General features: G+C 56.1%; 2 protein-coding genes across 2 annotated transcripts; both read left to right on the forward strand.

The window, feature by feature from the left end:
* Positions 1-908: 908 nt before the first annotated feature.
* Positions 909-9,636, forward strand: EAH_00047990 (hypothetical protein, conserved; the record flags this gene model as incomplete). Its single annotated transcript, XM_013391427.1, has 7 exons — positions 909-2,970; positions 3,036-6,817; positions 7,238-7,291; positions 7,422-7,667; positions 8,052-8,207; positions 8,381-8,498; positions 8,573-9,636. The coding sequence occupies 7 exons, from the start codon at positions 909-911 to the stop codon at positions 9,634-9,636; spliced, it is 7,482 nt and encodes a 2,493-aa protein (XP_013246881.1).
* A 1,422-nt stretch (positions 9,637-11,058) lies between these two features.
* Positions 11,059-15,022, forward strand: EAH_00048000 (hypothetical protein; the record flags this gene model as incomplete). Its single annotated transcript, XM_013391428.1, has 11 exons — positions 11,059-11,062; positions 11,195-11,705; positions 11,866-11,958; positions 12,208-12,456; positions 12,676-12,748; positions 13,028-13,202; positions 13,416-13,432; positions 13,834-13,982; positions 14,415-14,517; positions 14,736-14,876; positions 14,987-15,022. 11 exons carry the CDS (start codon positions 11,059-11,061, stop codon positions 15,020-15,022), a joined length of 1,551 nt encoding a protein of 516 aa, XP_013246882.1.
* Between the last annotated feature and the right edge of the window lie 758 nt (positions 15,023-15,780).

Genomic DNA, 15,780 nt, shown 5'->3' on the forward strand with positions numbered 1-15,780 from the left:
GCTGTGAGAGGCATTAAAGGTGCCGTCTCCTTCCTGTCGTTCTGCACAACAAATATAAATTCAATTAGAAATATTTCAGCAAATTAAATGATAATATCGCTGCAGGCGAAGAGGTGACCCCGGAAAACCACCGCATGCAGCAGCAGCAGCAGCAGCAGCAGCAGCAGCAAGGGGATCTGGCAGCGGATCTCTGGGGTGTATGGATATATTTCCTTTAGTTTTGTTTAATTTACTAGTAAAAAAAAGCCAAGAAGATCGATGCGTGCGGATTTGTTATTATCGCTGCAGTAGCAGCAACAGCAGCAGCAACAGCAGCAGCAGCAGCAGCAGCAGCAGCAGCCACCGGAGAGGGCTAGCGGATTAGGTCGTTGTGTGTTTGGGGCTGCGGCAGCAGCAATTGCAACTTTACTGCTACTAATATCTTTTTAATATACCCAAAGCCACATTATATATTTATAAACAGCAGCAATTCATATTGAGACATACACTGCAGCAGCAAACAGCAGCAGCGGCTGTCTGTACACCTCAACCACTGGGGGCAGGGGGGCTGCGATGACGGCTGCTCGCCGTATTCGTATCTCCTGCAGCAGCAGCAGCAGCAGCAGCTGCAGCCGCAGCAAGACCAACTACAAGAACAGCAACAGCAACAGCAGCAACAGCAGCAGCAGAGTACATGCAGCTGGCTGTCTGCAGCCAACCCCCTCTCTACACGCATTTAGCTGCTGAGGATGACGCCTAACAGTTGAAGCCTCCAGCCTGAGGCGCAGCAGTAGCAGCAGCAGCAGCAGCAACGGCAGTAACAGCAACATCAGCAACAGCAACAGCAACAGCAGCAGCAGCACACAGCTCCGCTAGCTAGCAACAGCTGAGCGTTGGCTGCAGCAGCAGCAGCAGCAGCAACAGCGAAAATGGACCTCCAAAAAGAGAGCGATGTTCCCCCGAAGCAGCAGCAGCAACAGCAGCAGCAGCAGCAGCCAGCAACACGGCTGCTGCTCAGCAGCAGCAGCAGCAGAACAGTTTGTGGGAAGACCTTTGCTTTGGCACGCTCGCGCCCTGTTCAGCAGCAACAGCAGCACGTGAAACTGCAGCAGCAGCAGCACCTGCAGCAGGAGCAACACCAGCAGCACGCGCAGCAGCAGCAGCAACAACAACAACTGCAGCAGCAGCAACTGCAGCAGCAGCAACTGCAACTGCAGGATCAGCACACAGTTCAAGATGAAGGGGATGAAGAGAGTCTCCTCTTTAGCCTGCAGCAAAAACGCATGCAGCTACGGCAGCAGCAGCAGCAAATTCTACAGAGGCTGGCTGCCAATGAACCTCCGCACAACCAGCAGCAGCAGCAGCAACAGCAGCAGCAACAGCAGCAGCAGCGTCATGCGGAAGGAGATGCACTTCTCTATTCCCCTGAACAAGAGCACTCGAGGGTGCTGCAGCTGCACGTACACCCCAACCTGCAGCAGCAGCACCAGAAGCAGTTGCAGCAGCAGCAGCAGCACCAGAAGCAGTTGCAGCAGCAGCAGGGGCAGCAGCACCATCTAAGGAAGCGCGTGACGTCCAGCAGCAAAGACGACACGTGGGCTGCTTCCCAGGAGGAGGATGAGCAGCAGCAGCAACAAGGGCAACAACAGCAGCACGAGAAGCAGCAGCAGCAATGGGAGCAGCAAGACTGCTTGTTGCTGCATCGACTGCGCATGCAGCGGTTGCAGCTGCAGCAGCAGCAGCAGGAACTGCAGCAGCAACTGTCTAAGGAAGGCCCCCGGCAACTTGGCACTACTCAGCAGCAACAGCAGCAGCAGCAGAACGTGCAGCAGCAAAGGCAGCAGCAGCAGGAAATTCAGCAGCTGCACCAGATGGAGGACGGGGAGGCTAGCAGCAGGGGCCCCGTCATGCAGCAACAGCTGCTGCAGCAGCGGAAGCAGCAGCAGCATGAACATCACCAACAGCAGCAGCTGCAACAACGAGAGGAGGCGCAGCAGCACAGCAGGGCGACCTCAAGACCTAGGGAGTTGCGGCAAACAGCTCTAAGACAGTCAGCAGCAGCAGCAGCAGCAGCAGCAGCAGCGGCGCCGCTACCAGAGCTGCGACGGGTGCAGCAGCAGCAACAGCAGCAGCAGCAGCTGTCATTACGCGATTGTCTGCCTTCACCCGAAAAACAGCAGCAGCAGCAGCAGCCGTTGCAGCAGCAGCGTAAGCAGCCACAGGACCTGCAGCAGCAGCAACCGCAGCAGCAGCAGCAAGGAAGAGTTGCTGCTGCTGCTAGCAGTGCGAAGCCCTGCAGCAGAATTATTTCGACTCGGCAGCAGCGCCCAGGTTCCTGCTTGTCTGTACACCAGGAGCTGCAGCTGCAGCAGCAGCAGCAGCAAAAACAGAGAGAAGAAAACTTAAAGAGACTCTCAGAACAGCGACGCATGCGCCTTGCTCGTCATCTGCAGCAGCAGTACCGCCGGCAGCAGCAGCAACAGCTCCAGCAGTGGCAGCAGCAGCAGCAACAGCTGAAGCAAGCGCAGCAGCAGCAGCAGCAGCAGCAGCTGAAGCAACAACAGCGAATGCAGCAGCTGCAGCTCAGCTATACGCAGACAGCAACGAGGTTGAGACCCATCTCCATGCAGCAGCAGCAGCAGCGGCAAAGACAGCAGCAGCAACTAGACGACCAGCAGCAGCAACGCGGGCACCAGAGGGCGCAGCAGCAGCAGCAGCAGCAGCAACGACAAGGGTTGCACCGACAGCTATCTCAGCAGCACCTCTTCCACCCGCAGCGACCAGCAGTGAGCAGCAGCAACAGCAGCAGCAGCAACAGCGGCGGTGGAGGCGGTAGCAGCAGGAGTGGTGGCGGCGGCGGCAGCAGCAGCAGCAGCAGCAGCAGCAGCACAGCTCGCCGCAGCAATATTAACACGGCGCCGGTTCTGCTGTCTGCTGCGCAGCAGCAAATGCAGCATGATGCTGCTGGTGCACTGCAGCGTTGCTGGAGAGGTATGCTGGGTGTAAGGGTTTAGGGCTAAGGGTTTAGGGTTTAGGGTTTAGGGTTTAGGGTTCAGGATTGACATGCTCATGCTCTCTGGAGTTGTCAATGTGTGCTGCAGCATATCAGCGCCGGAAAGCAGCCGCAGCAGCAGAAGCAGCAAGAGCAGCAGCAGCAGCAGCAGAAACGGCAGCAGCGGCTCGAGCAACAGCTGCAGCAATAGCAACAACAACAGGAGCAGCAGCAGCAGCAGCCGCAGCTCCAGCGGCACTGCCATCTGCACCAGAGCAGCAACTGCAGCAGCAGCAGAAGCTGCAGCAGCAGCAAGAAGGAGACAGCAATGCAGCAGCAGCAGGAGACTCCCTTGACGCCCTCATCCGCAAAACCACATGGAAGCTGCAGCAGCACGTTTTGAAGCAGCAGCAAGAGAAGCAGCAAGGGCAGCAGCAGCAGCAGCAGCAGCAAGAGAAGCAGCAAGGGCAGCAGCAGCAGCAGCAGCAGCAAGAGCAGCAGCAGGTCAGAGAAGCTACAGGAGATAGGGTTGTTCCTGCGGTGGCAGCAGCGGCAACAGCAGCAGCAGCACCTGGAGTGGAGGCTCAGCCAACTGAGTGCATGCAGAGAGCAGCAGCAGCAGCAGGAGCAGGAGGAGGAGTAGCAGCAGACGCTGAATGGAGCCTTGCACCAGAACCCAGCAGCAGCAGCAGCAGTAGCAGCAGCAGGAGCAGCAGCAGCAGCAGCAGCAACAGTAGCCCCGCTGCTTCTGCTGCTGCTATGGAACTGCAGGCTGCGCATGCATATATAAGGAAGCAGCAAAAGCTGGATCTGCTGCTGCAGCAGCTGCTGGCACTGATGCAAGAGAAGCTTCCACCGCAGCAGCAGCAGCAGCAGCAGCAACGGCAGCAACAACCATCACCGCCCCAGCAGCAGCAGCAACTGCACCAGCAGCAACAGCAGGAGCAGCGGCAACAGCAACAGCTGCAGCAGCAGCAACAGCCGGAGCAGCAACAGCAGGCAACGCTCCCGATGCAGGAACCGCGTAACGCGCAGCAGCAGCTGCTACTGCCAGCCCTCCACTCCCCCGAGCAGCAGCAGCAGCAGTTGCTGCAGCAACAGCAGCTGGAGCAATCGCAACAGCAGCAGCAGCTGCTGCAGCTGCTGCAGCAAATGCAGCAGGCGAGTGCTGGCTACACTCCGCGTGCTCAGCTGTCGTCGCTGCTGCCGCTGCAGCACCGCAAGACAGAAAGCAAAGACAGCAAATCAGCAGCAGCAGCAGCAGGGATTTGCAACACCCCCCGTGATATAACGGAGCAGCAGCAGCAGCAGGATGCAGCAGCAGCAGCAGCAGCAAGAGCTTGCCTCGCCTCACCGCGGTATACCCTGGGATCGCCTCGTGTGCTGCAGCAGCAGCAGCAGCAGCAGCATCATGACGCAGCAGCAGCAGCAGCAAGAGCTTACTTGGCTTCGCCGCGACACACCTTGGAGTCCCCTCGCCTGTCAGCAACCCTGCAGCAGCAGCAGCAGCATCAGCAGCAGCTGTTGCTGCAGCAGGCCTTCAGCGCCGTCGCCAGCCCAAGAAGCCCTAGGCCCGCTCGATTCCCTGCTGAGGCTGCAGCAGCTGCAGCAGCAGCAGCTGCTGCTGCTGCAGCGCAGCAACACAAGCTGCTGCGCGCAGCACCTGCAGAAGTAGAAAGCCTCGTGCATGCAGTGGTGCAAGCTGTGCTGCAGCAGTTGCATCCTGCTGCTGCTGCTACTGCTGCTGCTACTGCTGCCACTGCTGCTACCAGTGAGCGAGCTGCAGCTCCAAGACCATCCGCAGACACAACAGCAGCAGCAGCAGCTGCTGCTGCTGCTGCAGCAGAACAAGCAGATACATCCCCTGTTGCTGCACCTGGCAGCAGCGACGAAGAGGACTCCGATCGTTCGCCTTTCAGCGACCGCCCTACCCGCAGCAGCAGCAGCAGCAGCAGCAGAAGCAGCAGCAGCAGCAGCAGCAGCAGCGTAGTTCATGTGCCTCGCTTTTCGATAGATCAGATGAACAGATGCCGAGAGCAGCAGCACCAAACCCTTAGATCCTTTCCTCATTCTCCTTTTGCTGCTGCAGCAGCAGCAGAACCAGCAGCAGCAGCAGCAGCAGAACCAGGAGCAAAGAGAGAAGCTGTCGCGGCTGCTGCAGAGGCCGCTGCAGCAGCAGCATCAGCACCAGTGGCAAGAGAGGGAGAGGCTGTCGCGGATCCAGCAGAGGCAGCAGCAGCAGCAGCAGCAGAAGATGCAGCAGCAGCTGCGGATGCTTCAGTGCCTGCAGCTATTGACAGCAGCACAAAGTATTCCCCTTCAGTGGCCTCGCCTTCTATTTCCGCTGCTGCTGCTGCTGCAGCAACGGCAGCAACACCTATGACAGCAGCAACAACGGCGCCCGCAAGCCAATTGCCAGAAGCTGCAGCAGCAGCAGCTGCAGTAGCAGCTGCTGCTGCTGCTCCAGAAGAAGCATCACCGACTGCAGGAGCTGGAACCTCCGTCCACGGGGCTGACGGCTCAGCAGCAGCAGAAGCAGCAGCAGCAACAGCAACAGCAACAGAAAGAGCAGAAGAACCAGCAGCGGTTGCAGCTGCAGCTGAGAGGGCGGCAATGAGCACGACTGCGAAAGAGGCTGCAGCTGCTGTGCTGCAGCAGCCAGAACCCTGCGGCCTGCAGCAGCAGCAGCAGCAGAGACAGCAGCAGGACCTGCAGCAAGGGAAGCAGCAGCAGCAGCAGAAAGAGCTTGTAGAACACATAGAGGGGCGGCGCGAAGATGCCCAGCAGCAGCAGCAACTCCGGCAGCAGTTGCAGAACTATCTGCAGCAGCAGCAGCAACTCCAGCAGCAACAGCAACAGCAGCAGCAGCAAGTTTGGGGTTTGCTGCAGGGATTGCCTTCGCTGCAGCACCCAGCCGAGGCGCATTGTGCAGACACCCCAGCGCCCTCTCCCCGTCGCCAGCGGTATCACGCTGCTACTGCAGCAGCAGCAGCAGCAGCTGCTGCTGCTGTTCCCTCTCACCTGTTGGGGCAGCAAACTCCAGGCGCGCACGAGGCTGCTGCTGCTGCTGCCTCTGAAGAGGAAACGACAGCAGCAGAGGCCGCAGCAGCAGCTCCAGCAGCAGCAGCAGCAGCAGCAGTAGATGCAACAAAACCGGTAGCAATACCACAGGTAGCTATTGCAGCAGTAACAGCAGCAGCAACGGCAGCAGCAACACCAGAAAGGGCTGCAAAGGAGGAGACGCTTCATGCGGAGTTGGTGACAGAGAGACAGCAACAGCAGCAACAGCAGCAGCAACAGCAGCAGCTACCACGGCACGACACAGAAGAGCAGAAAGACGAACCGCAGCAGCAGCAGCAGCAGCAGGAGCTGCCAGGGGAGGAAGATCGCATGCAGCATCAACAGCAGCAGCAGCAGGAGCAGCAACTGATGCTGCAGATTTCTGAAGAGCAACGGCTGAGAGAGCGGGAAGAGGCAGCAACTCAAGAGCAGCAGCAGCGGCAGCTGCAGCAGCAGCAGCAAAAAACGACAGAAGAACTCCGGCAGGAAGATCAGCAGCTCGCGCGCCCAGCGGGTAAGCAGCAGCAGCAGCAACAGCCACAGCAGCAGCAGCAGCACTTGGTGCAGGAGGAGGATTCTGAGGAGGCGCTGCAGCAGCAGCAGCAGCAGCAGCAGCTGCAGCTGCAGCAGCAGGAGCTTCTAGACCTCACGGCGATGCACATCGACTATGCTGGCGGTTTGCTGCGGCTAGAAGAGCAGCAGCAAGACACAAGCCCAGAAGCAGCATTGAAAGTCGCGTTGCTGCTGCTGCAGGAGAGAGGCATTCTCGTCGCTGATAAGGACACTGTAAACCCTGCTGCTGCTGCTGCTGCTGCTGCTGTTGCTGCGGTTGCTGTTGCTACTGTTACTGCTGCTGCTGTTGCCGGTGGTGCTGTTGCTGCTGCTGCTGCTGTGGCTCTTGCTGCTGCTGCTGCTGCTGTGGCTCTTGCTGCTGCTGCTGCTGCTGTGGCTGTTGCTGATCTGGATGTTGCTGCTGTGTCTGCTGCTGCTGCTGATGCTGTTGCTGCTGTTGCTGCTGCAGCTTGCGCTGGAGCAGCAACTTTGATTGTGCAGAAAGTAGAAGCAACGAGTGCCTTTGCGGCTGTTGCTTTGGTTGCTGCTGGTACTGCTGCTGTTGCTACTGCCGTTGCTGCTGCTGCTGCTGCTGCTGCTGCTGCTGCTGCTGCTGCATTGGTTTGAATGTTGCTGCTGCACTTTTGTGTTTAGGAGTTCGTGCGCTCGGCAGACATCCGGCCGACTGAAGAACTCTACCGCAAAGTGGTAAACCCTAAACCCTAAACCCTAAACCCTAAGTGGTTGGCGTTGTGTCGTGCTCTGCTCGCGCTGGCAGCGTTGGGCTGCCGAGTTAGGGTTTAGGGTTTAGGGTTTAGGGTTTAGGGTTTGTGTGCAGCACGAGCGAGTCAACGCCCCTCGCTGCAGCTCGGAGGACGATAGTGTGTTGGCTTTTCTTGCTGCTGCTCCAGCAGCAGCAGCAGCAGCAGCAGCGGCTGCAGCAGCACCGACCGCAGCAGTTGCAACAGAAGAAGCAGCAGCAGCAGCTTCTGCTCCTCCTCTTCCGATCTCCGCCGATTTTGTTGAGTTAATTGCTGATTTGATGTTTGAGGTGGCTTTGCATGCAGAGACAAGGCATTCGCCCGTCAGTCCCCTGCTGCTGCTGCTGCTGCTGCTGTTGCTGCTGTTGCTGCTGTTGCTACTGTTGCTGCTGCTGCTGGTGTTGTTGCTGCTGCTGCTACTGCTGGTGTTGTTGCTGCTGCTGGCGCTGCTACTGTTGCTGTTGCTGCTGGTGTTGCTAGTGGTGATGGTGGTGGTGGTGCTGCTGTTGCTGTTGCTGCCGGCGTTGCTAGTGTTGCTGCTGCTGCTGCTGCTGTTGCTAGTGTTGGTCCTGCTGCTGCAGCTGCCGCTGATGCTGCTGCTGCTGCTGCTGCTGTTGAGGATTCGGGAGTGGCTTCTAGATGAAATTCGTATGCATCTTCTGCTTCTGTTGCTGCTGCTGCTGCTGTTGCTGCTGCTGCTGCTTCAGGGGGCGCCCGCCAGTGTGTTCTTTTCTGCTGTTCCGGAGCCGCGCAGCAAAATGCTGCAGCAGCGGGCTGCCAAGCTGCAGCAGCAGCTAAACCCTAAATCTCAGCAGCAAACTCCCAGGCCTCCCCACATCACTTGGAAGGATCTGCTGCACCAAGTACGTTTAGGGTTTAGGGTTTAGGGTTTAGGGTTTGGCGTTTTGAAGTGGGTTGTACTGGGCGCAAAAGATGAGCAGCCCAGACCTAGGGTTTATGGTTTAGGGTTTAGGGTTTGCATTGCAACAGCCCAGACCTAGGGTTTAGGGTTTAGGGTTTAGGGTTTGCATTGCAGGTAGTGCAGCGGGCTTCAGTTGGTTACTGCGGCGCGCTGCTGCTGCCAGAGGAGCAGCAGCGAGTGGAGCTGCTGCAGCGGCTGCCTTTCTTCAAGCCCACGAAGGAAACCTACGGAGGTAACAGCGAGGGTTTAGGGTTTAGGGTTTAGGGTTTGGTGCTTAGGGTTTAGGGTTTAGGGTTTGGTGCTTAGGGTTTAGGGAATGGGCGTTGGAAATTGCTCTGAAACCCCGTATGGCTGTTATTGCTGCTGCTGCTGTTACTGCTGCTGCTGCTGCTGTTGTTGTTGCTGCTGCTGCTGCTGCAGGTGCAGCAGCAGACCTGACGACGATTGCGTTTGAGCGGCATGTGGGGCCGCAGCGGCTGCAGCAGCGGCTGCTGTCGCTTCCTTTTAATGAAGTAGTTGCAATATACAGCCCCCAGGAAGAGCAGCAGCAACAGCAGCAGCAGCTAGAGCAGCAGCAACAGCCAGAGCAGCAGCAACTGGAGCAGCAACAGCAGCAGGAGCAGGAGCAGCAACCAAAGCAGCAACAGCAGCAGCAACTGGAGCAGCAGGATGATGGTATTGAGACATCAACGTCAGCAAGTGCAGCAGCAGCAGCCAGGATGCAGCAGCAGGTGCAGAAGAAGAAAGAGGAATTACAGCAGCAGCAAGAGGAGCAGCAAGAGCAGCAGCAACTGCAGCAGCAGCAGCATAAATGGAAAGAGCAGCCGTGGGAGGGCGGGATACCTTCGCTCGAGGCTGGCAGTGCTGCTGCTGCTGTTGCTGCTACTGCTGCTGCTGCTGCTGCACGTGCCTCTAGCAGGTGCAGCAGCGTCAGCCTGAGCTCTCCTAGAGACGACAGCAGCAGCATCAGCAGCAGCGGCGACGAAGCGCCTTCTTTCACTCGGGCTGCCTTACCAAGTCCCTGGCTACAGCAGCAGCAGCAGCAAGAGCAGCAGCAGCAGCAGCAAGAGCAGCGGCCGCAACAGCAGCAGCTGCTGCTGCAGCACCAACAGCAGGATGCGCCGCTGCCCGCAGCAAGCCATGAATGCAGCAGCGACGAGGACCTGCTGCCAGTTAAGTGTCTTCCGTCTGCTGCTGGTGCAGCAGCAGCAGCAGCAGCAGCAGAAACTGCAGCAGCAACCGCTGCAACAGCAAACGCAGCAGCTGAGTGCACTGCTGCAGCAACTTCCCCATCGCAGGGGGAGCAGCAGAGCAGCAGCTACTGCGTTTCTGCTGCTGCTGCCGCAGCAGCAGCAGCTGCCTCCTCCTAAACGCTCAAACCCTAAACCCTCAACTTTTATAATGATGTGCAGCAGCAAATGACGAGAAACGAACAAACCCATTCAAGTTGCTGCTGCTGCTGCATTTGCTGTCTAGACACCACAACTAAGCTTGGTACTGCTTCTTCAATCGCTGCTGTTGCTACTGCTACTGTTGCTGCTGTTGCTGCTGCTGTTGTTGCTGCTACTGTCCGTACTGGCGATGCTACGTATGCTGCTGCTGCAGCAGTGGCTCCCGCTGCTGTTGCTGCTGCTGCTGCTGCACACACTAGAAGCTACGGGCACGGCGAACAAAACCCTAAACCCTAAACCCTAGCCTAAACCATTAAGATCTGACAACTATAGCTGTCGGTGCCATTGATTACTGCTGTTGCTGCTGCGCAGCAGCGGCAGCAACAGCAGCAGCAGCAAGAACAACAGCATAATATAGTTCCGTCAGCAGCAACAGCAACAACACCAGCAGCAACAGCAGCAGCAGCAGCTCAGCAGGATTAGCAGCAGCACATCACCAGCAGTAGCAACAGCTGCAGCAGCAGCAGCAATAATACCTGCAACACAAGGCCTGCACAGGGGCTTGTGTAACGCTGGCAGCAGCAGCAGCAGCAGCAGCAGCAATAAGAGTTATATTCAAGCGTATCTTTTAGAGACCTCCTTTTTTCTTTTCTACTCTCGTTGCTGTGTCAACTCTTGCTGCTGCAGTTGCTTCTGCTACAGCAGCAAGAACAGCAGCAGCCGCGCAACGGCATCGGCAGCTCCAGCAGCGGCAGCAGCAGCAGCAGCAGCAGCAGCAGCAGCTGCTGCTGCTGCTGCCTTTCCCCAGGTCTTCAATAAACAACAACTCGAAATTTGTGTTTTTCTTCTCTTTATAAGTACAGTCACGGCGTATCTCTTGCACTGCTGCAGCAGCGACGGAGGTTGTTGCAGCTGCTTCTTGCTGCTGCTGTTGCTGCTGCTGCTGCTGCGGCTGCTCTGCATCATTGGCAGCAGCGTCAGCCTCATCTCGTTGGCCTATGGTTTGCTGCTCGAGCTCCGCACATTTTGCTGCTTCCAGCTGTACGCACAGCAGCGGCGGCAGCAGCAGCAGCAGCAACAGCAGCAGCCGCCAGCCGCCCTGTCTTTCCCTGCTGCTGCAGCGCATCCGCGTGTTGCAGCAGTAGCAGCAACAGCAGCAGCAGAAGAAAGAGGCAGCAGCATAGCGGAGACAGCTTGCTAGGGTGTCAGTCTCGATGCTGCAGCAGCAGCAACATCAGCAGCAGCAACGCCGTCAGCAGTAACGGCAGCAGCAGCAGCAAGATCAACAGCAGGAGCTCAGTGCTGCTTCGCCGGCCTCCCGTCTACAGATTGCAGCAATAGCAAAAGAGGAGCGCAGCAGCAGCAGCAGCAGAACCTGGCGACCGTGGCGCTTCCTTCAGCATGAGTGGGAGAAACAGCAGCAGCAGCGAAAGCAACAGCAGCAGCAGCAGCAGGAGCAGCAACAGTAGCATCCCGAGCAACAGCAGTTGCATAGACAGCAGCAACAGCTAATTCTGCGGCTTTCTCTTGCTGTCAGTACGAGCTCAACAGCAAGGAAAGCAGCAACAGCAGCAGCAACACCAACTGCAGCAGCAGCAGCAGCAGCGGCGGCAGCAGCAGCAGCAGCAGCAGCAGCAGCGGCGGCAGCAGCGGCAGCAGCAGCAGCAGCGGCAGCAGCAGCAGCAGCGGCGGCGGCGGCGGCAGCGGCTGCGCCAAATTATTTGCATGGGCGTGGGGAGGCATTCTGGTGGCCTCTCACGCTGCTGCTGCTGCCGTTGCAGCAGCAGCAGCAGCAGCAACTTTTGCTGCGAGCAGGAGAGCAGCAGCTTCTTTGAAAATGGGCGCATGCAGCTCAAAGGCGCAGCAACAGACACGGTGAGGCCTCCAGCAGCAGCAGCAGCAGAAACAGCAGGAGCAGCAGCAGCGGCTAGGGAAGCAGCATCAGCAAAAATAACAGCAGCAGTAGAAGCAGCAAAAGAAGCAGCAGCAGTGTTAGCAGCAACAGCAGCACTACCACCATCAGAGGCTACTATAATAGAGCTTAGAGGGTCGTGGTTGCAGCAGCAGCAGCAGCAGCAGGGAGTGCATAGATCCTCCCGCTGCTGCTTGTGTCTCGTCTTGCCTTGTTGAGATACTTTTCCAGCTGTGCATACCCCAAACCCTAAACCCTAAACCCTAAACCCTCGTATATCTACCTGTTCTCTGCAGCGAGCCGGAGCCACGAGAGCAACAGCCTGCGCTGGAGCCGAAGCAAAAGGAGCCCTGCGCCCCGTCTGAAGCTGCCGCCCCCCCTCCTGAGGCGTAAGGGTTTAGGGTTTAGGGTTTAGGGCTTAGGGTTTAGGGCTTAGGGCATAGGGCTGGACACGTAGGGTTTGTGTTCGCTTCATTCCCAGTAAGAGCACTGAAACAACGCCTTTAGGGTTTCGAACGTAGGGTTTAGGGTTTAGGGTTTAGGGTTTAGGGTTAAGGCTTAGGGTTTAAGGATTAGGGTTTAGGGTTTAGGGTTTAAGGCTTAGGGTTTAGGGTTTAGGGTTTAGGGTTTGTGTCTAGGGTTAGGAAGATGTCGGGTTCAAGCGCCACAGCTCCCAAAGGCGAAATGCCTACAGCCAGTACAGGCACCCCTGAGCAGCAGCAGCAGCAGCAGCAGCAGCAGGAGCAGCAGCAGCAGCGGCAGCCGCAGCATCAGCAATCGCAGCAGCAGCAGCAGGAACCACAGCAGCAGCAGGAACAGCAGCAGCCGCCAGACAGGAAGACTTCACAGCCGCAGCAAAGCGATGATGCAGCAGCACCACCCAAGCCGTATGCTTGCGCCTTTGCTGCTGCTGCTGTTGCTGTTGCTGTTGCTGCTGTGGGATTACTTTGCAGTTGCTGCTGTTTCTGTTTGCGTTGCTGCTGGTGTTGTTGCTGCTGCTTGCTTTCGATGTTCCTCCCTGAGTTGGCGTGCGTATCCAAACCCTTCTGTTGCTGCTACTGCTGCTACTGCTGCTGCTGCTGCTGTTGCTGCTGCTGCTGCTGCAGGGGAGGCGAGCGGAAGGTTCAGAAGGCGATTATGCAGCAAGATGACACTCAGGCTGAAGATGCGAGGCTGCTGGTTGGTGTTGCTGCTGCTGCTGTTGCTGCTGCTGCTGTTGCTGCTGTTGCTGCTGTTGCTGTTGCTGCTGCTATTGCTGGGGGATGTTCTGCTGTGGTGCTGCTGCATCTGCTGCTGCTGCTGCTGCTGGTTTTGCTGCCGTTTGCTCCCCTTGGGGTCATTTTGCTTGTTTTTTTTTGCTGCTGCCTTCATCTTTGTTGCTGCTGGTGCGTTGCTGCTGCTGTCTCCACCTTTCTGTTGCCGGTGCTGCTTCTGCTGCTGCTGCTGTTGCTGCTGTAGAGCCATCTTGAGAAGAGGGAGAAGACAGGGACTGACTTGTCTTTAATTCGTTCGTCTTTATCAGCAAATTTAGTCTGCTCGTCTTTGAATGACTCGGAGGTTGAAGCCCTCGCTAATGCTGTTCAATTCTTTACTTTCACTAAGGGAGATATTGTCACCAAACAGGGAGAAAATGGTGCGCCTAGGGTTTAGGGTTTAGGGTTTAGGGTTTAGGGTTTAGGGGTCTACGGGGAGGGGGGGTGGTGGTGGGACGGAGGGTTCAGCAGGGGCTTCCAGCAGGGGGTTTAGGGGCTGGGGTTGAGCTATTAGGGTTTAGGGTTTGGCGTTTAGACTAAGGGTTTAGGGTTTAGGGTCGTCTAGGGTTTTGTTTTTGGGGTTTGCGCTGCAGGCAGTTACTTCTTCATTGTTCACAGTGGGGAGTTTGAGGCAAGGCAAACCCTAAACCCTAAACCCTAAACCCTAAGCTCTACGTAGTTTGCTGCAGCGAGCATTGGAGGGTTTAAGGTTTGTGCATTTGGCTGGGGTGTGTAATAACGCGGGTTAGGGTCTACGTTTAAGGGTTTAGGGTTTAGGGTTTTATATGTAGCACCTCCTTGTCTTTATATGTTACATCGTTTAGGGTTTAGGTTTTTATGCTGAGTGTTTGCAAGTGCTAATTCGCTGTATATAGTGTTTCCGGTGTATCTTCTCCCCTAGTATTTTGTGTCTAGTGTTTAGGGTTTAGGGTTTAGGGTTTAGGGTTTAGGGTTTATGGTTTAGGGTTTAGGGTTTAGGGTTTAGGGTTTAGGGTTTAGGGTTTGTGATAGGTGATAGTGAACGACAAAGTGGTGAATAAGATCGTGGAGGGTCAGGCCTTTGGGGAGATTTCGCTCATTCATAATTCTGCGAGAACAGCTTCAATTAAAACTCTGAGCGAAAAAGCAGCACTCTGGGGGGTGCAGCGACAAGTATTCAGGTCAGCAGCAGCAACAGCTGCAGCAGCAGCAGCAGACAGCATCAGCTGCAGCAGCAGCAGCAGACAGCATCAGCTGCATCTGCAGCTGCTGCAGCTGATGCTGTACTAGGAGATGCTGCAGTAGCTACAGCAGTTGCAGCAGGAGCTGCAGCAGATGCAGCTCCTGCTGCAGTAGGAGCTGCAGCAGTTGCAGCAGCAACAGCTGCTGCAGGAGCTGCAACAGTAGCTACAGTAGGAGCTGCAGCAAGAGCTACAGTAGCTGCAGCAGGAGATGTAGAAGCAGCTACGGCAGCAACAGTAGCTGCTGCTGTATTGGCAGCACCAGGATACGGGGCAGCAGCAGCTGCAGCAGTAGCAACAGCAACTGCAACAGCAGCAGCAGCAGCAGCAGCAGCAGGTGCTGGCTTGGTGTATATTTGGTTTTGTTTGTAGGGAGACGCTGAAGCAACTTAGCAGCAGAAACTTCGCAGAGAATCGTCAGTTCTTAGCTTCAGTCGAATTCTTCCAGATGCTGACAGAAGCACAAAAGAATGTTGTATGTCTAGGGTTTAGGGTTTAGGGTTTAGGGTTTAGGGTTTAGGGTTTAGGGTTTGGGGTGGTGGGGTGCAGCATTGGGTAGGGTTTTGTATTTTTGCATGTGCGATTTTCTTCGCGTCTCGAAGACATAGCTATGTAGGTTTATTTAGGGTTTAAATGTAGGGTTATTTAGGGTTATTTAGGGTTTAGGGTTTAGGGTTTAGGGTTTGCTTGCAGATAACAAACGCCTTGGTAGTGCAGTCCTTTAGGGCTGGACAACCCATAGTTAAGGAAGGTGAGAAAGGCGATATTTTATATATTCTCAAGAGCGGCAAGGCGAGGGTTTCTATCAATGGCAAGGATGTTCGGCTGCTGCAGGTCAGGGTTTAGGGTTTAGGGTTTAGGGTTTAGGGTTCAGGGTTTAGGGTTTGGGGTTTAGGGTTTAGGGTTTGGGGTTTAGGGTTTAGGGTTGAGGGTTTCGAATTGAGGTTGTTGAGAGCTTCGAGTTTGGGCTTAGGGTTTAGGGTTAGGGTTTAGGGTTTAGCTCGTGGGTGCCCTTATTAGCTCAGTTTCGTTGCTGCTGCAGCAGCAGCTGCTGCAGCAGCAACAGCTGCAGCAGCAGCTGTTGCAGCTAAATGATGAATCGACTTTGCATCTTCCTCATCCGCCGCCTTTCCTGCTGCTCTTACCGCTGCTGCTGCTGTTGCTGCTGCTGCTGCTGCTGCTGCTGCAGAAAGGAGACTACTTTGGCGAGCGTGCGCTGCTGTACGACGAGCCGCGCAGCGCTACAATTATAGCAGAGGAGGAGACAGTTTGTGTATCAATAGGAAGAGATCTGCTTGATAGGGTTTTAGGAAATCTACAGCATGTGCTCTTCAGAAATATCATGTTAGAAGGTAAACCCTAAACCCTAAACCCTAAACCCTAATCTCTGTGGGATACACCCTACGATTGAAGGTATAGGGCTTGCGCCGAAACGCAAACTCTATATACTCAATCGTTCGGCGTAGATTCTAAACCCTAGGCTCCAAACCCTAAATCCTAAACCCTAAACCCTTAGTGGTTAAATCTAACTGTTAAACCCTAAGCCCTTGCTGCTAATCGCTAAACCCTAAACCCGAATCTGTCTTGAAGAGTGCAGCATACGGGTTTAGCCTTGATCCGACGCGTGAGGGTGTTGCTTCTGGGGATTAGGGTTTAGGGTTTAGGGTTTAGGGTTTAGGGTTTGGGTGCTGCAGCACTGCAACAGAGCAAGGTGTTTGCTTCCTTCCCTACGGAGCAG

The sequence above is a fragment of the Eimeria acervulina genome, genomic scaffold, assembly GCF_000499425.1.
Source record: "Eimeria acervulina Houghton genomic scaffold, Eah_scaff747, whole genome shotgun sequence".
Classification (NCBI taxonomy): domain Eukaryota; phylum Apicomplexa; class Conoidasida; order Eucoccidiorida; family Eimeriidae; genus Eimeria; species Eimeria acervulina.